Genomic DNA, 25,028 nt, shown 5'->3' on the forward strand with positions numbered 1-25,028 from the left:
TTTAGAGAAATTTGTGATGAAGACCTAACTATAGAAGAATTTGATTTTGCTATCAAGAGCTTGGCATCTGATCGCTCACTGGGACCAGATGGAATAACAACTAATTTCTATAAGCACTTTTGGGAAGATTTAAAATTACTATTATTCAGTGTGTATTAATCAAAAGGAGCTTATGACAACAATGAAAGAAGGAGTTATAAAATTAATTCCAAAACCAGGAAAAGATAAGAAAAAACTAAGTAATCTAAGACCTATAACACTCTTAAATAGGGACTACAAAAGTTTTAGCAACCAGACTAAAAACGGGTATTTCTGAAATAATTAGCCCAACACAATCAGGATTTCTCAAAGGACAGTTGATCCAAAATAATATCCGCTTGGTTTCGGACCTTATCGATTACAATTACCTAATTGAGGATGATGATTTTATGTTGTTCTTGGACTTCCATAAAGCATTTGATTCTATCGAACACACTTTTATTATTAAGACATTTAACCATTTTGGGTTTGGAGATGCATTTCTGCATATGATCACTATGTTATACACTGATATTAATAGTTGTGTTTCTCTTCCAGAAGGCACATGTTCCAGGTTCAGGGTGGAGAGAAGTATCAGGCAGGGCTGCAGCATCTCACCTCTTTTATTCATTGTAGCCACTGAACTACTTGCTATTACTGTCATAAACTCAAACATCAAAGGATTAGACATAAATAACCACAAATTAATAATAAGTCAGCTTTCAGATGATACAACAATATTTCTAAAAAATAAAGAACAAATTCCATTGGCCTTAGATACAATAAAGATCTTTTCTGATGCTTCTGGACTACGCCTGAACCTGGACAAATGTGAACTCATGAGTATCCACAATTGTTCTCACTCTTCTTTGTACGATATACCTGTCAAAAATGAAATCAAATATCTTGGAATTTGGTTAACTAAATGCATGGCTGATAGTGAAGAAAAGAATATTCAGAATACAATTGGCAAATGCAAAATAAACTCTAAACCATTGGCTACAGAGAGATTTAACGTTGTTCGGCAGGATAATGTTAACCAAGGTTGAATCTTTGTCCAGATTAATCTATCCAGCTTATTCCCTAGCCATCCCACCAAGGATTATAAAAGACATCAATAAGGTGAATTTTAATTTCATATAGAAAAATAAACATCACTATATAAGTAACAGGGACTTGATAAAAGACTATGAAGAGGGGGGTTTAAGAGCAATAGATTTTGAAATAATGAATGGCATGTTAAAGATTTATTGGCTTGATCTTTCTTAAAAAATGATAATGAGATCTGGTTCTTGATACCATCTCTTATTTTCAACAGAGTTGGGGGGATCCAATTCCTATTAGTATGTGATTTTGAAATTTCTAAACTGCCCATAAAACTCTCCAAATTTCATCACAAAGTTTTGTTAAATTGGAAATTAATGTTTAAACATAACTTTAGTCTGTCTGTGAAGGTTCTCAGTCATCCAGGTCATCGTAGTCAAAGGAGCTTGCAAAGAAAAGCGTCTGGACTTCTTTAAGTTGCTTGAAGACATTTCACCTCTCATCCGAGAAGCTTCTTCAGTTCTAAGGTCAAATGGTGGAGAGTCCCAGATATAAACCTAGTGGGAGTAACCCCCCACAGAGGGACAAAAGGACCCCCTGATGATCCTCTAATCGCCTGAGCCAAGGTGGGAAACTGGGCGTGGGTCCCAATCAGCCAGAGTTTCGGGTGTGTACATTGTGAAACCTGGCCCCACCTTATCATGCGAATTCCTGAGGTCAGATGGCCCAGGATGTGAGTGGGCGTTAAGGCGTCTGGGAAGGGATCTCAATAACTTTAGTCCCCACAACGGTCCATTGTGGAATAATAGGGTGATATTGAATCGGGGGAAATCTACGTTTGTGGAAGAATGGATGACAAAACAAATTTGGTCTGTGACACATATAATGGATGAAAATGGAGATATACTTGAATTAAACAGGTTTAATGAGAAATGTGACAGGAGTTGCTCGTTCGAGCTCTATAAAAAGGTTTCACAGAATATCCCAACAGACCTTGTCAATACGATAAAGAACAATTTTTCAAATACACCGACTCCAAATTTACATACAATTAAACTAGATGGTCTTGACTTGGTTAATGAAAAATGCAATAATCACTTTTTGAGGAGGTATTTGGTTAACACTTTATATCAAAGTAGGTCAAAACACTCACTCATCTTTAAAGATTATAACAAATCTGAGATCTCGTTGATGATATTAATATTTGAAATTTCCAATCCCCCCCAAACTTAAAGAAGTCAATTTTAAAAATACAAAAAATATTTACCCCTCCAATGAATTTATGAAAGAAAGATTTAAATTTGTGTCAGACAACTGCTATATTTGTAAAACAACGTTGGAAACAACAGAGCACATGTTTTATGGGTGTGTGACAGTCCGGAATTTATGGAAATCCCTCCATGTCCTAATATTGTCCCAGTATGGAAATAATGATTTTTGGTCTTTTCAAATAGTGATGTGTCGGTTGCGAACGAAACGGCTCTTAGAGCCGACTCTTTGAAGTGAACGACACCCTCTCTCTCGCACTTTTTCCGCTTCACTCTGCACGCGAGGGAAGGGGGGGAGGGGCGGTAGTTACACTAGCAGTAGCACAGGAACACAGCCGGAGGGAGAGACAGAGAAAGAGAGCCAGGGACAACAACGTCACATTAGAAAGGTATAGTAATCATCCACAACTATTTTCAGTTGCAGATGATAAAGGATTCAGAAAGTTTATTCATGCAGGTCCATATGACAGAGAATATGCATGTTCTTTTTGTTTTCATATTTTAATTTATATTTCATTGTGTTGTGGTTTGCAGTGTTTTGTGTTGTTTCCCTTTACATTTGTTTAAAAGAAAAAGTTGAAAATTTAATTAGTTAAAAGTTGAAATGTAAATAGTTGGTTTTTGTATTATATTATTTATTTATTACATTTTATGTGGAGTGAATAAATAAAAGTATATTTACGGTGACTCCTAGAGACAAAACACCTACAAACTCCAAAACACGTACAAAACACAACGGAAGTACTCCAGGATGCTAGGCGCAGTGTTGAGCTTTGTACATGATTTGTCTCTAGGGGCTAGGGCTGGGCTTTTCCTAATCAATGAATCTAGCGATTAACTCATTCACTGCCAGCCATTTTCAAATCAGGTAACTCCCCACTGCCAGGGTTTTTGAGCATTTTTACTCATTTTTGAAGAGCCACAGAAAACTGTGTGTTATGATCATATAAACGCTGAACCTACCAAAATGAAGAACAGACTCTCTTCTTTCATCCAAAAAAAAAAAAGCTTGTTTCTACCATTTTCCATTCGTTAGTAATCAGCTGTAGAAGAGAGGTGGGTTCCACCAAAAATGCCTGTTTTGACCAAAAAAAGGGAGAAAACGAGCTTTTTGTGAAAAATACATTTCAAGCAGAAAAGTGCCTTTGACACTAATATTTCTTGCTTTGTGACACCTCTAACATATAAAATAGTTTTTCACTTCTATAAAACAGAAATAACACTGAGAAAGGTTATGTTTTATCAAAACAATTTATTTACAAATATATGAAAAAATAAAATTCACTGACAAGCTGCCTGAGGTTGTATTCTAGCCCCTCCCATTGAAAAACGAAATTGACGTCTATAGACGTCAATGGCAGTCAACGTAAGTTTTTCAATTGACGTCTATAGACGTCAATGGCAGTGAATGAGTTAATTTTTCAATCTGATTCTATTTTGATTTGATTCGATTAATTCCCCATTATTTGACTTGTATAGCAATTTCACATTTACTAATTTATATATCTCAATGAAAAGCACAGATTTCTTCATTTGAACACCTTTTAATAAAAAAATAGCAAAATAAAGTTGTAGTAGTAGTACAATCTTATATTACAGATAGCATTTAACAAGAAATGAAATGTGCAAACATATATACAATTAAGGAAAAGTTAACAAAACATTTAAAAGATTTAATCCTTTGCAGAAGCTGCTCCTGGATGCCGTTGTTTGAGGTGCTGGTGCATAGCCGTCGTGCTTTTATGATAGGCCATTTCCACCTTACAAAGCCGGCAAACGACTGAATCACTTCCTTTTCTGTTAAAATATCCCCATAATGTAGAACTGTGTGTTCGGGTGGAGTGATTTAAGTCAACTGTGGCTGCCTCACTCATTTTGCCGCTACTCACTGCCGCCATGTCTGTTTTGAAAGTGATGACGCATCGACGCACATTTTTTTTTTTACGAGGGGCCACCGTATATATTTATATGTAAACATAGATAAATAAAACCACGATGTTTTTTACATTAGTAATTCCTTTTGTGCATAATTTCATATTTTTATTGATAATAAATTAATTAAAGCAACAAAACAACCTGAAGAGCCGGTTAGGAGCCGAAAGATCCGGCTCTTTTTAGTGAGCCGAGCCAAAAGAGCCGGTTCTCTAAAAAGAGCCGGAAGCCGGAAGAGCCGAGAGAAACAAGCCAATTTATGCCATTTTATTTGCTTTATTACATTTGAAATAGAAATTGAAAGAGTTCAGTAACAGAACGTGTGTAACAACCACGCTTTTTTCAAGTACGCTCACTGGTTTTACTTAAACAATAACATCTAAGTATTTGGTGGAATTTAAAGATAACGTAGAAAAAAGAGTCAGGCTGGAGTAGATCTGCTGCACTATGTCAGACACAGGAAACCTTCAGCTGGACGACCTGAATGAGCTGCAGGTATCCAGGTTACCTGTCGTCACTTTGAGTTGCACCAAAGGAGCTGGAATGGACTCAAAGTGTTTCCTGCTGATTATGCAAACAGTCATGACTTTAATTATACCGACTGTGCCTGAATGTATAACTTTAAACAGCTTCTTGGGCATCTGTTCATTGGTTTCCTTCATTTTTCTTGTTTTTATAAGTGAAAAAGGAACAGAGAAGCCCACCTGACACCACGGCTCGCTGACGTAGTGTCCGTAAGCCTCCCGGCCATCCTTGTCCTCGGAGTGATGGAGGGAGCGGGCGGTTAGTGGATATCCTGGAGGAAGATTCTCGAGCAACACTTTAAACTTCTCGTCAGTCAGAGCCTGACTCGGTGTGAGAGAGAGGTTGGGAGGAACTTGTCACGGCCGAATCAGGAAAACGGATGCAAATGCAGACGGAGACACTTATGAATGTGATAACAACACTTTATTTATAAGCTGTGGAGCAACACTTAAAGGCAATCATGTACTGTGAACTGAGTCCCATAGACAACAATGATGCTAAGTTTAGCTAGTAAAACAGTTTGCTAGTGTAGCTGCTGACACTAGTCTCATTTCAGTTTGATGGTACAAACGTAACAGGAGTGACATTATTGATATTTTACTATATACACACTATTTTGGAAAAAAGAAAGCTCAGTGGTGGAATCAAATATGACATTTCAGTCCAAGGTATTTATTTCTATTTCATATCAATTATGACTCCTGTGTGAAAGCTTTAGTTATATTTAAGGACAATATCCCCAAAATAAAGTCAGAGATTTGATCCTTGTGTGTTTCAGATAAAATGAAGACAAACTGATGCAGTAAATATTCTTTTATTGATGAGAAAATTTTTTTTTTGTTTTCTCTTTTAATTTTGAAATTTTTATAGCTTTTTTGCAACTTTAATTTCAGTTTTTTTTTTCAAACCTGGCTATATATATTTATATGTATAAAACCTTAAAATAAGTTAACTTTACCTTTTTTAACTAAGTAAATTTTAGGTTCATAGAAATATTAGTTTTCATTTGTTACTCGCAATTTTATTTTTAAAATTCCCTTAAACATAATTCATTCATTTTATTTTATTTTATTTTTTGATTGATTGCTGATTGATTTTGGCACTTTTGGTCCGCCACACTGTGGCCCCGCCCTATCTCGGTGATTGACAGCTCCGCGTCCCTGCCTGCGTCGCTCTGCCCGGCCTCCGCCATCTTGCCTCTCCCTGCCTGCCAGAAGCCGAGTGCGGAAGTGGAAAACGGCAGTGTGCGGGGCTTAGGGTTCCGCCTGTGGACGGCCAGCCAGATCCTCCAGCCGACACAGCCAGCTTTCCGTCATATCTTAACGGTTTCGTAGCGCGCCAGAGACCCGGGGGGCAGAGATGGCTGGACGGTTACCGGCGTGTGTTGTCGACTGCGGCACTGGGTAAGCTGTTTAGTTCGGACCGCCGTGCAGGCAGACGGGCAGCCCGGGGGCTGAGGGGGCTGTCAGTGTCAGCAGGGGCAGCAGCCATGGGTGTGTGTCTGTGTACACTCACAGCTGGGCAGCGAGCGAACATGCTAACAGCGACTTATTACTGCTTATTATCGGGAGCTTCAGGGTTAGTTTAAACGCCTTCCGGTTCTGGTTCTCCTTCCTGCCGCTCAGGTGGTGTTTTCTGGTGCAGACCTGAGGCAGGAAGGGTTCCCCTCATTCATCTGGAGCTGGAAAATCTGCACCTCCGCTCTCATGATAATATCTGATGCTAATAAGATAACATTTTCTTTGCTTGTGTTTGCTCCCACTTTAAAAAAAAAAAAAAAAGATTGTAAAAACGAGTGTAATTCATAAATCTCTTTGCTCACTAATTTGGGATTGAGCATGCGCGGTACTACTTCCTACACAGCCTACACTTCCTCATTCACGTTTTTTAGTCCATATATGGTCGTCTCTCGGCATCCGAGCGTGGTTTTTTTTTTATTAACTTCTCTAATTTCGCCTCTTTTACCGGTCCGACGATTCTTCTCATAACGACTTGATTTCGCAGATAAAAACATCTAAAACTTTGGCATCGGATGTTGTGTTAGAGGACAGAGGGGAAAAAAACAGAGAAAGACAATCTGAGCTCCTCCTGCAGCTCCTTGCATTGATCAGAGTACTGCTGTGCAATGCTCTTGGAATTTTGGTATCAATCCCATAAAGTAAATACAGGGCTAGCTTTGCAAATATTAATGCCGATACTTTTAACTTATAAAGCCAGGTTATGTAGAGGAGAGCAGTCTGTCATCCATTATGAGATGAATCATTAATTTGCAAATTCTGAACGTATTTTAATCACCACCAAATCACTGTCATTTTTACTTTACACAATAACTAGCTACAACAGAACAAAACACACCTTTCTCCCCTATCCTGCAATCACTCTCTGATTTATTTATTTATTTTTTTAATTTGGTTGAAGCTAACAGATTTTTCTCACATGCTATCTAAGTATTACAGCCATGTCTATAAATATTTGGACAGCGACACAGTTTTTTTTTGTGAATTTGTAGCTCAACGCTGCCATGATGGAAATGATTTTGTATGCGTGGTTTTAATGGAAATGCTGTGTTAGGTGTCAACAGCCTAATTTTGGGTGCAGACTTTCTGTTAGATGATGCATTAAACCATGCATGACATTTGAAAAATGCTGTTTCCTTTTCTATGAAGGAGGAAGGAAAGAGTTAGAGTCAGTATTGAAACATGGTCAAATTTATTTTAGTCTTGTGGGATATGAGAATGTTTTGTCATTTTCCAGGCTCATAGGTAATTGGAAATAAAATAAAATGTTAACAATTAGCTGAAGTTTTGGAAAGGGATGATTCTGAAAGATATTGTTCAGCTGTACTGTTCCCTTTTGGGGACTTTGGGGGGGAAATGAGGTCAGTCCATAAGTATTTGGACAGTAAAACAACTTCAGGGTTTTTTCCTGCTATAAAAAATGTTGACATCCACCAAATAAATGCTGGCTCTTCACAGAAGGAAAATCACCAAGACTGTGAGAAAAATGTAGCCTTTTTACTCAAGCTGAAGTCATACTCATGTGCATGGCCACCCTGAAAGGACACTTTGGAGAAAGTTTTTATTAAAAACATTGTTACTGTTGCCACTCCAGTTCATGTGAAATGAAGCAGTCAGGATGTGCTGAAAGTTCTACAAATCTGAAGAAATTATTGCATTAACTCCCTTGGAACTGCTGCCCCTTTCACACGCTGCAAAAACTATAAATGAAAGGATTGTTTTTAATGATTGAACCACGCGATGAGTTGTAAAGATGAGCAGGACTGTTTTCTTTTTTATGAATGAGGAAGGAAGGCGTTAAAAAGTCTTTCTGTGAATTATATTTTTAAACCTTTGGTTTTTTTGTGCCCTAAAAACATGTTTACAACATTACAGCTGACATCATTTCCATAATGCTGCTTCATAAATGCTGCATGATGCATTTAAGGGCAGATGTTCTTTAATATTCCTGTTTAGGACATGCTGCAGGTTTACAGTTAAAGGTGATAGAAAAAATACACAAAAGTGTTTAGGGGGGGAAATAAAAAAAGAAATTAGGATGGTTTTCTGAGGTGAAGGTTTTGGTTGTTGGAAGCATCTTGTGTGTGTGATTATACACACAAGAACAGTTGATCTAATGTTTCTGGTCATTTGATGAACAAAATTAATCTAAATGTGAAAAGAAAATGATTACAAACTGGTGAAAGGTTAAAAGATCTTTGGTGGGCACCACAGTGCATTCAAAATGCACCAACTGAGTCGTGATAGGAGTGCAGCTTTATGTAATGGCTTGTTTGAAATATTAAAATTGACTGTGCAGCCATTTTCAGAGGCTCAAACACTGCAAGAACGTGAACAGTAACAAACAGAGGGAGGTGTTTTTTTTATCCTAACTACCTGCAGCCCTGGCTAAAAGGTGGTGCCGGTGTGATAGGTGTGCTTGCTCTGTTAATCTGGGCTAAACGTGCCATGCATTGCTTGCATGTGGAGGCTTGAACTCGTCACAGTGTATACAGCTCGTATCAGCAGCCTGCCTATCCCCTCAGGTTGTTAACCAATCTACTGCAGCGAAATCTGTGAGCTAATTTCTCCTCAGCGAGCAGACTGCTTCATAATAACCCTCAGGTTCCACTTTTATACCCATGCAAACCTCTGACCAGAAGAAAGAAGAGTTTTCTATTTTTCCAAGTAGAAACTTTGCGGCGGAGGCACACAGTGCCAGCTGTGGGCAGATGTTTTACAGCTCTGATGGGGCTCAGCAGCTGCCTCTGACTAATACAGTGACCGCTTCACATCCTTTTACACATCATCAGGCCTCTGAGTGGCCAAGATGATATTATCAGATTAGACTGAAAGAAGCTCAGTCACAGTCATACTTGTTTTTTGGTTTTTTTGGACACCAAAGCTTCCTTAAAAAAAAACAATCGCAGGTGTTGCAGCTGAAGTTTGGGTGGAGTCTTCTGTCTGAAGCAACCTGTGGGGGTCTCCTGACATGAGTTCAGCGGTGTCATAAATAAAGCTCATGCTGGACTTAAAAACTGTGTTTTCCAATAAAAATAAAGGATAATTTAGCTAAAGGCAGCATAAAACCTGCAGCTCGTGTTGTCCTGTGCAACGATGTGTCCGCTGTCGTGCTGGGTGACGTGCTTTTTTCTTTCTTTTTTTTTAAATTTAAAAGCGTGTCCGGGCAGGTCAAAGTAGGCAAGCTAGGACGGCTCTGTGGAATGAAGGTTTTCAGAGGACTGTTGTTGTTACACATGTGATACAGCTGTTTGTTTTTACGATTGCCAGCACAGGGTTTTTCATTTTTAGCTGTGTCCAAGGCAATAAAACCCTGAATCGTGGTCATTTTTGTGATGAAATTTTAAAAGTTTATTTTCTTTAAATAAATGGGAAGTTGAGGTTTAGGAGGTGGATCAGGTTAGTGGTTTTATTGGTTCTCATTTTTCTCAGAAGTTTAGTTTTCTAGTGTTTATTCACACACTTATAGTTTTAAACAGCTCTTTGTGTCGCAGAATAATGTTTGTGTGAGTGTTACTCGTATCATAAAGTGCTTTGAGTGCTTGAAAAACTAGAGAAATGCAGTATTAACAGAGTCTGTTTACCATTCAAAGTTTGAAGCCATCACTTGTAGCATGTGTCAGATCATCATCATTAATAACTCTGTAGCTGTGACTTTAACAACATGAATGTGACTAATTACGCACTGATGAAGGAAATTAAGTTGCACAACATTTTTTATGGCAACTTTTGTCAGCTCACTCTTTTCCTTAATCAAGCAGCATAAATCTTTAAGGTTTCCTCAGAGACAAACAGCTCCAGTGCTTTCCAAATGGCGACCCTTGGGATTTTGTGTCAGTTAAATATTATCACTGTAAGCACACAAAAAGTAATGAATGATATTCAAATTTACTGCATTGCTGAAGACCGTTTGCCTTCTCCTCTCGCTGTCTGAAGCATACACTCTGGAAAAGATGAACCTAGCTTCCAGGTATCTTAAACGATCACTTTTTAATGGCCACTAGGGGGCGAGAAATGTGTTTGCAAAAGGACTTCCAGTCCTAGAAAAGTCTGAAGACCTCTGTAAACACTTGCCTGACTAGTGACTGTTGTGACGTCATGTCCAATGTTAAAACACCAAGATGGTGACGACGAAACTGCTTAGCTCAAGTTTTCGTAACGGGATGTCAGTGGGTGATGTCATAGCAGCTATGGGATACATTGCTGCCTGATTCACAGTCACTCATATGTCAGCAGTGCTTTCCATGAGCGTTTCTGCTGCTCCTTCTTGGCCTGACTGAGGTCCAGAGGGATGCTGCTCACTCACAACGACACGGTAAATCAAATCCTGCTTTATCATCCTTTGTGACCCTGATGATTCTAATTTACAACACAAACATCCTATTTATAGATTCAAATTCACTGAGGTCATAGCTCACATGAGGTGATTTCCCACAGACTCACGTCACTGTTTTTGACTTTGAGATAAACTTTCACAATGCAATAAAGGCAAAAAATATATTTTGAAATTTTCATTCATTGTTATGTTTTTTTTTTTTTTTTTTGTGAAAGGAGCCATTTAGGATGTAAAACAAACTGAAAGCACCACACTTACATTTCATCACGAAGAAAGAAACTGTGCGTTCACCGCGCCTGTTCACACTTCTTCTCTGTTTGGGCTCCACCAGCCGAGAAACTCGTTGCTAGCTTTGTGTGCTGTTGGTGCAGGTGAAGCTGTCTGCAAAGCAGCCCTCAGTTTCAGGCTGTGGTTTTAATGCTGTGGCTGGTGGGTGCAGTTATCTGTTCTGTGTGGCTTAAAATAACTTTGACTAAACCAAAATTCATGCGATAAGCTGCATGGTCTCTTAATAACGCTGCCTCAGTTTGTCGCTGTGAGTGTCTAAAGTACAAAAATCTGAGCTCATGTTAAGTAAAAATATTGAGTGTGCTGAGTCTCACCTGACAATTCAGTAAAAAGAGACACAGCAGACATGGTGACATCATACAGTAGGTCTCCAGGCTCCAGGAGCACAGGTTTGGTGGGTTTCCCTCCGAGTTTCTGCTGTGCTGTTTTTTTCTGGCTGCACCTTAAAACAAATAAAAATCTGTGCTGGCCAGAGCTCTGTTAATATTTCAATGTGCTGTACAGATAAAGTGTGAAGATGCCAGATAAGATTTTACCGTATAACCAAAAGTTGTTGAGCTGAAGCGGAAAAGAGAGAACTGGGTGGTGTTTTCACTCTTGCCTGTCAGCTCGTACCTCTTGCTGTCAGAGGACTTTAACTTTATTTGACCCCAGAAACATAAATCAGATGGTGGAGCACATCTGCCTAGCTGTGAAGCAGAGTTTCCCTTTTTGTCTCCCAGCTACACAGACATGCGTAGATCTGCAGAACATGTGGGCTTTCTAACGGGGATTTTTATTTTTTACATTTTTCTTGCACATTTTTCACAAGTTATCAGGACGATTTAGTTATTTTTATGTAAAAGCTGATGTTTTCTCACAGGCTTTGGCAATGAGATCAGACAAAACAAGCAGTTAAAAGCGGTTTTTTTTATTTCTATGTTCACCATCCCAGCCGGTTTCTTCTTAATCGTACATCTCTGCTTCCTGTCTGTATTTACTCTACACAAACTGCAGCGTTTCCTGTGCATCAGAAGGTGCTGTGCAGGAAAAAGAAACCTGTGATTGGAAAGGAAACTCAAAAGCCATCATAACTGTCTTACAGGGTAAATATTCTAAATAGATGTTTGTTCCTGGATAAATCTCCTGAGGTTCATCGTCTCATTTTAAGGAGTTTCAGTGAAATATTACAGCAGCTTGAGGTCAAACAAATCTAATGAATTCATCTGTAGGTGAAAAAATTTAGAAAATATGGGAGGAGAAGTGATGACATCATTGAACATATTTTGTTCACAGTTCAATTTTTATTTTTATAGCCATAGTTCAGAACAACAGTTGCTTAAAGGTGTTTTATATTGTAAGGTATAGACGGTACAATCAGATGATCGGCTGTGAGTAGCTTCTGGTGACTGTGGGGAGGATGAACTTCACGAAGAGCACAAAACCTCAGATAGAACCAGGCTCAGAGAGGGGCAGCCATAAGCTTCGGGCTGTTTTAGCAAGTTCCCATTTTACTTTTGGAAACTGTAGAAGTAAGACAGCAGTCTGAGAGAGAAATGCTCTGTTACGATAATAAGATACTGTGAGGTCTTTAAGAGTTTGAATGAATGAATTCCAGTCTAGAAGTAAAAAGTACATAAACTAATTTTTCAACATCACTCTGAGACGGGGATGTTTCTAATTTTTCTAACAATAATCATCAAATGAAAGAAAGCAGTCCTACATTTTTAATTAATCTACACATTGAAGAACATATACTGGTCCAAAATGACTAAAAGATTCCTCACAGTATTGCTGGATTCCAAGGTCATGCCATCCAGAGTCAGTATGATTAGCAATGGTGTTTAGAAGTAGAAAATTAGGCCATTATGTCTGTAAGAGGTGTCTGTAGTTAAACTAATTTATTAATGTAAACTGGTCTCGTAGGTAAATATAGGTGGGTATCATCTGATTAGCATTTAGTTAAATGTTTATTTACATTTAAATATTTTTTATATTTTAATAATATTTGTTCCTGATTTCTTATGAAGAAGATCAAAAGCGAGCAGCCTCATATGAATCTTATCTTTAAAGTTGGTATTTGAGTCGTATTTTTAGCACATTTGTTGTGCCATAACTTCAGCGTCTTTGAGATACTGCTGATGTCCTTCCGGCTCCTCGTTTTGCAAAGATGAATTCAAAGCAGCCACTGTTGTGACCAGGATGTGGTTTGTTTTGCCCGCGGTGCTCTGGCATTCGTCAGCAGGGTCCTCTATCGGTCCCTCGGGCCTTGTGTGCAGGAAGTACAGGAGCCCTGAGCCGGGATCACATCTGGTTCACATGTGCCTGCGAAACATTGTTCAAACAGAGGAGAGACAGTTGTAAACTCAGTTCTTTGATGTTAAATCTGAAGGTGTGCTCTCTCAGGATCAGCCATTCTTAAATCTTAAACATCTTAAGTCATTTATCATGCTTACAGATTCTCTCGTACTGCAGCAACGCTGCAAATGCAGCTGCCCGAGTTATATGAAAGACGCTTGATTTCCTTGACAAACATAGACGAACATAGTTGACCAATACAGCATGAATGGCTCTTTCAGGGGGCTCCCATTAGCAATCCCCAGAGTCGCTGCTGCTTTTGGCACCCACCCAGTGCGCCTGAGGGACAGTGACGCCATTGATCAAAACGATAGGGCCAGAAATAATCTTTACTGAAGGAAAAGGCCTCGCATACAAATGCAGTTCCAACAGACTCGATGTCCATGACGTGCAGCCTGTTTCCCTGTAGTGAAACTGATTGTTGTCTGTTGCAGTTACACCAAACTGGGGTATGCAGGGAACACAGAGCCACAGTTCATCATTCCATCATGTGAGTATTTTGCATCCTACGTATTTAAACCAATTCCGCCAACGGGCCTCTGCAAATGTTTGACATTAACATTATTCCACTTTTCTAATGTCTTTAGTCATAAAATGCACCAGATTTTATCAGTTTATTTTCTTTCTCTGTTTAATTCTCTCTTTTCTTGTCAGGTATCGCCATCAAAGAGTCGGCCAAGGTCGGGGACCAGGCCCAGCGTAGGATGATGAAGGGGGTGGATGATTTGGACTTCTACATCGGAGATGAAGCCATAGACAAACCCACGTATTCCACTAAGGTACGAGACCTTTAGAGGAATACAGAGAATCCCGGTCGATGTGAATTTCATCTAAACAAGGAGAGATTGGATATTTTATCAAGGCTCAAGCTGGGCTACTTGGTTTTGGGGTGCATTGTGTAGATGTTTCTCTGTACCCGAGACAGACTAACAGCTTGTGAAGAGGCAGACTCAGGCAGCGCTCCCTTCTATTTTTAATTTGTGAGAACTGCAGGCTGAGCTGGACTCCCAGAGCTAAAAAGTGGGATAGATGAGACTGTAGGAGTATCTAAATTTAGTGGATGGTCTGTGACTTTGCTGAGGGTTCAGCTGTTGAGTGTTTGGAGGCTGAGGAAGGAGAGCTGCCATCTTTAGCTTCCCAGAATAGGTTTCTGTAAAGTCACTAATGTCACTCATTAAACTGAGCTTTGTTGCAACAGTGGCCCATCCGTCACGGCATTGTGGAGGACTGGGATCTAATGGAGCGCTTCATGGAGCAGATCATCTTTAAGTACCTGAGGGCCGAACCTGAGGACCACTACTTCCTGTTGGTAAGAGTCTTAAACACAGGGCCTCTCCAGTGATGTTAAACATTCAGTTTAACTGCAACAGTCACTTCTTAGAAAGATAAAGATAAATGAATTTAATGCTCTGCCATGAATATGTTTGAGTATTTGTAGATCTGTGTTAGTGTTTTTGATCTGCAGAGTTTTACTGTTAGGTCCAGACTTGAGTCTAACTGTACCACATCCTGTGTTTGCAGACGGAGCCTCCACTGAACACACCAGAAAACCGAGAGTACACTGCCGAGATCATGTTCGAGTCCTTCAACGTACCGGGGCTCTACATCGCTGTGCAGGTCAGGCTCCCTTACCCTAGAGCTCTAGTTTGTTTGTTTAACTGTGGAGGCATGTTTGTGTCTTTATTTTGCAGTGAAGACTAGAATTAATTCAACTGCACAGGGGGTAACTTTATATAGGAGTGTAAAGTTTGCAATAATAGGGTCCTGGAAACTTTATAGGGCAGGTGGCTCTAGCTGGTAGCTGTCAGCTAGTTGGCCTCTGTGTGCTGTTGGAACCATTTGGAACATTTTTAATGATGTTATTCATCAACAAAAAGGCCGCTGTGGGGTTAATTGTACTAACAGACCGTATAAAAAGTCTGTGCTTCAGATTACTGAGTGAAATTCTGGAGTTTTATTTGCACTAATTAGCAGGTATCTGTTCCTGTGTGACGCGCCCATACTGATACTGATATCTCAGTGTGAGATTCAGTTCAACATAAAGCAAAACTTGAGATTCTGAAATGGATTTTACTTAAAATACTTTTAATGTAGCGTTTGTTTTGTATGTTCTATTATAAAGACACAAACGAGCCTCCGTGTGTGAACAGAATATGATTGTATATGGAGGAATTTGAAAGGTTCAGTTATAGCATGTCTGTTTTGAATAACTTTTCATATCATGTGATCATGTGACCATGTTTAGTTCACAGCAGTGTGTCACGATCACTAGCACTGCTGAAGTGTGAACATACTGTGAAGTGTGTGACATTCCCGTGTGTATGTGTGCGCGACAGGCTGTGCTCGCTCTAGCTGCCTCCTGGACATCCAGACAGGTCGGGGAGAGGACGCTGACGGGTACCGTCATCGACAGCGGAGACGGCGTCACCCACGTCATCCCTGTGGTGAGTATACAGATCACGCCATTGAAGGACACTCATCCCTGAGCTGCACTTATTTTTGTTTTCTGTTCATTAGAAGAAAATAGAAAGTTTCAGAGGGGAAGAATCGACAAGGCAACCGAGAAATGTTTTGTGAAACATGAAATGAAAGTGATGGTTTGAAAGCTTAAAATTAAAACATTTCTGATTCATTTCTGATCTGTTTACCCACCTCAGTTCATTTGAAGTAAAGACAATCATTTAAAAAACATTTAAAAATCGAGCAGTGGAGGGTCTGGTGTTTCTTTTTTGCTCAGTGAAGGTAAAATGGGAACAGAGCAGAGTTCTAGTATAACTTCCAATGTGCACGAAGAACCAGCAACACTTTTGTTTATAGACCGAGTTTATATGATTGGTGTGTTTCGACATGTGGCTTTCATTACTGAAGTCGTGCCTGAAAGCGCTGCTCTTTTCTTATAAATGTACCTTTTATCATTTTTTTTGTTCTGTAATTTACTGTTTATGTGAAAATTAAACATATTTTTTTGCATTTCCTCATAGCTTTTCCCTGTTTTCCCCTTTTCACCAGGCTCCTTAACTGTTTTTTTCCCCTTTCTGCCTTCAGTGTGCACTACTACCTTATTGCAGAACCTCTTTTATTGAAACGATCCATCTTGATGTGTATATGAGACGTGAAATGTCGAGTTTCTAATATAAATCAGAAAACAAAAGTCCAGAATTTAATCTGGTATCTTAAAAAAGCAAACAGTTTCGGAAATGAGTTTTTAAACCTTTGGAGAAACTAACCACTCACATGCATCTACTTCCTGGTTCAATGACTAACCAAACCAAATGTTTTCTAGTGTGTGCTTTAGGAGTTAAATGGAGTTTAATGTCATGTGTACAGGAAGCAAGTACACTGTTTTTGTTCATTAAAAAATGCTCCTGTGCTAATTTTAATCAATTATTTCTACAGCGTTTTAATTGATTGCTGTTTTCATTATGGTCATTTGTAACTGTTAATAAAAACAGATGGCTTTCATTTACCTGTGATGCAGAGCAGCAGTGTATGTTTCTTTGAAGTCTTATAGACCGTGTGCAGTGTTTATATATTTTTCCATTTTGCTGAGTAACCGGATAGTGCCGATTTTAAAAAGTAGGGCAGAGTGTCTCGGAGGCTGGAAGAAATTACTCAGTTTGAGGAAATGTGCTTGCAGAATTCGTTCTGAGGCTGAATCAGCGAGTCTGCTGAGCACGCTCACGTCTCCGTGGGGCCTCGCAGATGTGATGGAAAAACACATCCAGCTTTAGCCGCTGGAATCTCTGTTTGGTTGCAGATTGTATGACATCCTCTGTCTTTCTTTCTCCACCTGTCTCTTTCTCTTAGGCTGAAGGTTATGTAATTGGCAGCTGTATAAAGCACATTCCCATCGCAGGGCGAGACATCACCTACTTCACCCAGCAGCTCCTGAGGGAGAGAGAGATCGGCATCCCGCCGGAGCAGTCGCTGGAGACGGCCAAGGCAGTGAAGGTACAGCTCCAGCTCCCACCGCCGCCTCTGCGGGGGAGGCTGTTATTATAGTTATTCAATGTGTCAGCAGTGGCATGCAACATGTTGGTCTCCTGTGGCTGTAGAGGCTGAAAGCATCCCCTTGCTCTCTCTTTGCTCTCACACACAACAACACGCTCAGTGTGGTGATAATGTTATTGAAGAATGTTCTACTGACAGTCATTAAAATATCATTGTCATACTGCTGAATAGCTACAACAAAGACAAACTGCAGCATTCAAATGCAATATTGTGTTTTAGTGTAAAAGGATCGGCAGTGTTATATCTGTATAGCCCGAATTTTCTGTTTCTGTGCACAACAGAAGCTGAACGCTGTTTAAAAAAAAAAAAAAAAACAACAGTATGAGACTAATTTCACTCCTTAGATTAAAATGCTTCAGCTGAAAAAGAGCCGGGGCACTCGAGCTCCGTTTGCTGCAGTGACAGCACCGGACTCCGCTGAATTATTTTTTAAATCAGGGAACAAAGTGGGACTGCACTGCATTTATCTCACAGTGACAGCAGGTGGCGCCATCAGTCTGTCTCAGGCAGCAGGCGTCCTTCACACACAGTTTCCCTGAAACTCAGCCTGAGACGATTCCTTGTGGGACACAGACGGCACACTTCAATATTTTCTCTGTTTTTTGCAGCTAAATTTGTGTCTCAAGAATTCATTATTTTTTCCTCCAATTAATTAACTTTCCCGGTCACGGATTGATGTGACTTTTATGTTAATGCTCTTTCTTTTATTTTTCCTCCCTCTGTCAGTCACTATATTTTCTTGATTTGCCCCATTTCTCCATGTTTCCTCCATGTTTATTAAACAGCTTGTTATCCAGGACTTTGTTCTGGATGTCAGGGGCCATTCTTCATTACCCCGAAACAGAAAACAAGAAATGAAGTGAACTGAAATAATTAACATTAGCACTGTCTGTCGTGCATATTGCCTATCGTGTCTGGAAATGTTAATTCCGGTGCCTCCTGGTGTGCTGGCACAGTGTACCCCAGTCCCTGCAAATCAAAATAATGAGTATGGGGCGCTGTTAGTGCTGCACGATTCAAATGTGTCGGTGCCTAATGTTCCTATCACTCCGGCATTACAACCCATGATAATAGAAGCTGTGACACAAATAGAGCCGCGATGATTAAGTTGGCAGATTCTGCTTTCTGTGACCTGATATAACACAACTTTTTCCTGTTGCTCTGACCACCAGGAGCGGTTCAGCTACGTGTGCCCGGATCTAGTCAAAGAGTTCCAGAAATACGACACGGACGGCTCCAAGTGGATCAAGCAGTACACCGGCATCAACGCAATTAGCAAGAAGGAGTTCACCATCGACGTGGGCTACGAGCGCTTCCTGGGACCCGAGATCTTCTTCCACCCAGAGGTCTGTCTGTGCCGTGCAAATCATGAAACGCAAATTTGACCTGCTGTTTGTCGCAATTGGGTGCTGAGACATGTGGGAAATTGTGGTGTCAATATAGGAGTTTATCAGGATTGTTTACACATGCACTTAAAGACAAAATGTTAAATTAAAGGGAATTTGTGAGTTTGTTTACTTTACTTTGCAAGTTAGTAAGCAGCTAGTTTGACACACAAAGCTGTGGGGAAACCAGTGTGTGTCCTGCTGTTATGCTGCTCTGCTGCAAACTTGCAGGACTGTAAAGAAACAAGTCTGAGGTGTTCTGCTGGATAAACTATTAAAGAGCCCAAAAATTAAACAAATGAACACACGCCCCCAGTCCCACGACATTATTAGGCATGCACAAAGCTCTGATATTTTGTTATGGCTGAATTAGGGTGGCTTGTGAATGTTTTCTGCTGCTCATAAATGCTGATTAGGTGGCTCTGCTGTTACCTCAGTGAACCACCCGTGGTAATTAACTGCACATCTTTGTTTTATACTTTGCTGTTTGAAGGCTACATTTAGTATCTACCTCCACGCTGCACCCGACGACATGTCAACCTTGTTTCTTCCTCCTAGTTTGCCAACCCGGACTTCACCCAGCCCATCTCCGAGGTGGTGGACGAGGTCATCCAGAACTGCCCCATCGATGTCAGGCGTCCTCTCTATAAGGTGAGCTGACACGCATGAAGACCAAACATCTCAAAGAGTGAAAAAATCTGCATTTTTGTAAGACTTATTCACATCATGCTGCTGTTGGGGGGAGAACTGAAGCACACGCTCCTGTTTGTGCGTTTGATGGATTGTTCAGGTAAAAAAAAAACAACAACAACAACAACAACAAAAAAAACAGGTCAAAATAAAAAGATTACAACAGGTGGACATGACACTGGCTGACAGAACAGATGGTGTTCACCATGCTGAGCTCGACTGTTTTCATGAGCCCATGGAATAAAACATGTTTGATATTATCCCAACCCCATAGTGGGAAAAAGACAGACTTAACACGACCATTTGGCACCAAACCATCGAGGTAACAGGAGCACGGCACAGCTTTAGCAGACTCACAGCTGTCACATTACATTTTCACTCCATTTTATCATAGCCAAAAAATTATCCAATAAATAGTTTCTTGTATATTTATAGAAAATTGAGCAACAGTGTGATTGTTTATTTTTTTATTAGTAAAAATCATCTTTGTTCAGCATGTGTGTGTTTTCTTTTTGGTAAATCGCTCTAAAATGACGTAAATTAAGGTGGAGAGTTTCCAAAAAGTTCAGTTACGCAACTGTTTATAGGATCATCGTCTTCATTAACACCATATCCATGTTTAATCTTTAAATATCAACATTGGCATGAGTACAGGTATATCTCTTAGAAAGCCAGTATTACTCAGTCTTTTTAAGGGTCTCATGGGAATGTTTGTTTAGTTTGAAAGAGACAGGAGTGAAAAAGTAAGAATCACAAGTCTTGAAATGTTTTTTTTCTTTTTTCTTTTTTAAAGCTTTTATTAAAACAAAATCATGTGACGTGATCATTTGTTGGGTTTTAATGCATTTTGAGTTTAGTTTGTAAGAGTCATACAGGCCGCTGGTCGGCTGCAGGTCACTGGTGTTAAGCGTTTGTGTGATTTTTCGTAGCTCTGTAATAGCGGCGTCCTTTTTCTTCCACAGAACGTCGTCCTGTCGGGAGGCTCCACCATGTTCAGGGACTTTGGGCGCCGTCTGCAGAGAGACTTGAAGAGGACGGTCGATGCCCGCCTGAAGATGAGTGAGGAGCTGAGCGGAGGCAAGCTCAAGGTGAGCAGAAAAAATGAATTTACACTGGGCACGGATCGATAGTTCTCAATCAGCTGAATTACAAAACGGCACACAGGTTTATTGAAAGTAGATGAACTGATTTCAACAGCAAATTTCTCCCTATAAAAATCTAATGAGGCTTAAAAAGATTAGAAATATTTCAGGCTCAGGTATGCAGGGCACAGTTTTTTATAGCTCCATAGATGCTCAGGTCATAAAGGTGATTCGTTACGAGCGGACCTGCAGCTGTAAATCTACCTCAGACGGTAGAGGAGCAGCAAGCAGCGACTGCAGCTAATTTAAGGCGGACCAGAATGTTCTGAACCTCAGAATAAATCTCCTCGGTGTGCGTAAGTAGAGCAGGAGCAGGTTCAGGTTTAGCAGAAATGTCCAGAACCTTCTTGAAACACTTATTTAAATCACATGCAGATAAACTTTTAAGTTTTAAGTAATACCAACCTCCTAACTGTTGATTCAGGTTTCTCTTACTGTACTAAAAGCTTTCCAATAACTGTTGGAAATGGAGTTTTTCAGTCATGCCAGCTCACGTGACCACAGTCTACACTTAAGTGAATAAATGTGCTGATATCAGAGCGATCCGTCCCTAATTTTAACGTCTTTACACTGAAACCCTTCCAGGCCACACGGTTGCAAACTTGTTAAGTATAATTTTGCACCGTCCTGGACAGCTGGTGGGATCAGGCTTTGTGAGTCAGGATTAGAGAGATATCAGATCAGCAAACTCTTCCTTTTACTCATCTGTGACAAGGTACTCCTGACTCTCTTCTCCATCCACCCCGCCTCAGCTGGACTCTGTTCTTCTCCTCTCCTGTGAACCCTCACAGCTATTTCTCATTAAAAGGTGGAATTACAATTACATTCAAGGAAAACAGGATAGGATCTTCTTGGCCTTGATTTTGTGAAGTTGTTTCAGTTTGATGTCACTTGCTCGATGTCGTTATCCCACATTTATTTATATTAAGATATAGTTGACACACTAGGGGGCACCAGCAATCACAGGTTGTATGTAGATGTTGTCATCACCTGGTTTATTTGTTACATGGGTTGATTAGTGGTGGACGCACCGTAGAAACCACACCCGTATGTTATTGATGGATTCCTGTTCTGCTCAGAAAAGCCCAGTAAATGTGAAAATATTCACAAGTAAAGCATCAGTTACTTTTAAGTATAGTAACTTTTAAGTACTAGTAACTTTGGCTAATTCATAAAGGTCTGAATATAAGGCGGCACTTTCTTTGGTTTATTAAGCTCCAAAAACAAAGTCTTAAACACTGATTTAGATTTTGAAAACATTGAGAAACTGTCAGTCAGGGTTCGTGCACGGTTGCACGGTTTCAAATATAATCTGTGGTGATCAAAGTGACTAATTCTTGTAATGTCACTACTACAGAGTCCTCCCCTGGCTGCATTCACTCTGTAGCTCTCTCAACTTCTGAAATAATCTTTCCTCTGTGTTTCCTCCGCAGCCCAAACCGATCGATGTCCAGGTCATCACTCATCACATGCAGAGATACGCAGTGTGGTTTGGTGGATCAATGTTAGCATCAACTGTAAGTATTTCTCATGTTATCATCATCATCATGTGGTTAAACTTTATTGCAGGAGAAGGAAATCTGCTTTTAGATTCACCCGCATGTCGGCTTTGCTCCCGTGTGGCATTTAAGGCCACACGCACTTTAGTTAAGCCCTCATTTATTGTGTCGTTTCTTTTAGTCCCTCTGAGTGGAAGTGAGTGCTGTGGGTGGTTGTGACATTTCATTATTCTTTTTCCTCCCCTGTCTCTTGATGAGTTATTTGTGTGAGTGAGGCGGATAATTTTATCAGCAGGAAACGTGAGTGGGAGCGGAGGTCTGACAGCTGATTCACCAAAGGCTAATTGATGTTAAAAATCGAATAATCCGATAAGAATAACAATCCTTTTCATGTCTCAGGATTCACAGTTAAAGAAAGTTTTGTCGGATAATCGCAAACATCTTGAGTTTGTACCTCGACCCCTGTTTACCCCCGCGGTTTGGTCTAAATTTAGAACCAATATATCGATCAGTCAATCAATCAAACATCACAAAGGAGTCGTGCTTTTAATAAATACACTCCAATTCAAACCCACTCCAGCACACGTACAGTTCAAACCTCAAACAGTTAATTAAAGAAAAACTAAACTAAGATAAAGCCACAGACTGTATGTAAAAGATGGAAGTACTTTTCAGGTTTGTAAAGTGAAACCTGAGTTTTGAACTTTAAAATAATTTGCACTCTGATCTCTCCCTGAAAAGTTTGAATCTTTCTGCCAAACATAGTAAAGTCCTCCATCAGCCTCTGTGTATTTATTACACGTCTGCTATATTGTTATTACAACAGCATTCTTTATAATGACCAGCAGGGGGCGACACTTCTGTTTGCATAAAGATTTCCAGTTGTGTAAGAGAATAAAAATACAGTTTTATTCATCCCAAATTTAGGAAATGTTTGCTCCAGCAGATGTAGTAGTAGTAGTAGTAGTAGTAGTAGTAGTAGTAGTGGTATGGTCATTTATTACAGTCTGCGAAGATCATCCATAGAGTTGGCTAATGGTTTTTCAGTTAAAGGAGAATGGACGGTACCATAACTCGCCTGGTTGAGCAGGTCACCGTGTCATTTCCTGTCAACTCTCTGTACTTCCCTGTTATAGAAATAAGCCCCCAAAATCTCATACTTTTGTCACGATAAGCTACTTTTAGATCTTGGAAGCTTTGTGTTTTGTGCTACTGGATGTTTCACATGAGTTCAGCACCGTGTTTCATCCATGTTTTCAGCGATAACTGTTTAGTTTTCCACCACGCCTCCTGTTTCAGATCTTTGGCTGCTGATTGTTTGCAGTATTTTAAATGTTGACAAGCTCCTGTTTTGTGTTTCCTCAGCCGGAGTTCTACCAGGTGTGCCACACCAAAAAGGACTACGAAGAGATCGGGCCGAGCATCTGCCGCCACAACCCCGTGTTCGGAGTCATGTCCTAACTTTCTGGAGTTTTGCTGGCAGTAGGAGGGTGGGGTGGGGTGCGGGTGGGTCTGAGGCAGTGATGTTAGGCAGCGCTTGGTGGCATGTGGAGGTGTGTGCAAGAATCCAGGAAAAGGAGGAAAGAAAAAAAAAAAAAAGAGCCCAGACCAAACAGACGGGCTGGAAAACGTGTTGTGAATGTTTTTCCGTTTTCTTGTTTCTTTTCTTTTTGTTCTTTTCATAATGAGGGAAAACAGTCTGTAAGCCAAAATGATTTTAAGACAATTTCTGGATCTGTTGAGTGGCGATGATGATGACGGTGTTGGTGGATGTTGGTGGGATGGTATTTTCCTGACACCAGAACATTATTTATGCGAATAAAACGCGAGCCCAGGCGAGATCTGGTGACTCTCTGAGATCACGCTTAGAACATATTTTTGTCCTTTTTTCTTTCAGCTTCAGCATCTGCCTGTCTGTTTGCATCCTGGGAAGAGCTTGTTTATATTTCATACTAAAGTTTTTATATGTAAAACTTGGGGAAATCAGGGGTTGAAATAATGTTACGAATATCAGTGCCAGCGAGAGACTGTTTTAATCCTCAGTGCAGCTTTGATACGCAGTATTTACTGAATTCGAGTAGGCGTTGTTCTTTTATTCCCCGCGTCCTCGCTGTCTGCCCTCTCATTCTTCACACACAGACCACGTCAGGTTTCCAGGAAAGAGAAGTGAAACTGAATAAGGATGACTGTCAGATCAGTATTGTTAGACTAGAAGTCTTTTTTTTTTTTTATTATTAAATACCAAATTATGAAAAGAATGGGATTTGTGTATTTAATGCAACATTCCAATAAAGGCTCAAATTTGTTTCTAAGCCCCGCTGTCGTCTTTGTGACTCCTTATTAGAGTAAAGCTCAAGTATCCATCTCAAGATTAAGAGGTGACTATGTTAAACTATTTTTAATCCCAGATCGGTCGAAATAGAGTGGTAATAGAAACAAACCCTCGACTGACCACAGTCTTCTCAGGTTTTGGAGTCTTTTAGTCACCCGCCTTCAATCACTGCTCAATCCAACTAGCAACAGTCCCCCAAGGCTTTCCATCTGTGGGCCCAAACAGGCCCCTCCCCAGGCTCAGCTCCAGGATGGTCTAGGTGAGGTTCCTTAAATCCAGTAGTGGATCTATAAAATCTTACATGGGGGGCAAGGGAGGACTAGGGAGGGTGACATGTGAAAATCCCCTATATGTAAATGGAGTCCACATATATGCCCCATGTCCTAGCACCTCTAATGAAGGCGGCAATATGAGAATCAGTGATGGTGTCAGTCTTTGACCAAGTGTCAAGTCTTTTTCTAAGAAGAAAATAAAGCCTAAAAGTGACTGTTCAGCAGCATCCCATCAGGTAGGATGGAAAGAGATGGAAATGGAATTATTATAAGCCAAAAGATTAAGTAAAGACCTCACCTGATCATAAAATCCAGGATCTGATTTTCCATTTTGAGGCCTATAAGAAGTAATGACTCTCATGATAAGAACAAACCACCTCAGAGTCTGAGGGTTTTATTACCATCAAACATCAGGAAATAGAAAGTTCAGTA

General features: G+C 40.1%; 1 protein-coding gene across 1 annotated transcript; it reads left to right on the top strand.

The window, feature by feature from the left end:
* Nucleotides 1-5,936: 5,936 nt before the first annotated feature.
* Nucleotides 5,937-24,304, top strand: LOC113007917 (actin-related protein 3-like). The gene is made up of 12 exons (XM_026144970.1): nt 5,937-6,190; nt 13,700-13,755; nt 13,920-14,044; nt 14,464-14,574; nt 14,787-14,882; nt 15,602-15,709; nt 17,073-17,216; nt 18,449-18,622; nt 19,220-19,312; nt 20,314-20,439; nt 21,927-22,010; nt 23,358-24,304. Exons 1-12 carry the CDS (start codon nt 6,147-6,149, stop codon nt 23,451-23,453), a joined length of 1,257 nt encoding a protein of 418 aa, XP_026000755.1. The 5' UTR covers nt 5,937-6,146; the 3' UTR covers nt 23,454-24,304.
* Nucleotides 24,305-25,028: the final 724 nt, after the last annotated feature.

The sequence above is a fragment of the Astatotilapia calliptera genome, chromosome 16 (genome assembly GCF_900246225.1).
Source record: "Astatotilapia calliptera chromosome 16, fAstCal1.2, whole genome shotgun sequence".
In the NCBI taxonomy this organism is placed as follows: domain Eukaryota; kingdom Metazoa; phylum Chordata; class Actinopteri; order Cichliformes; family Cichlidae; genus Astatotilapia; species Astatotilapia calliptera.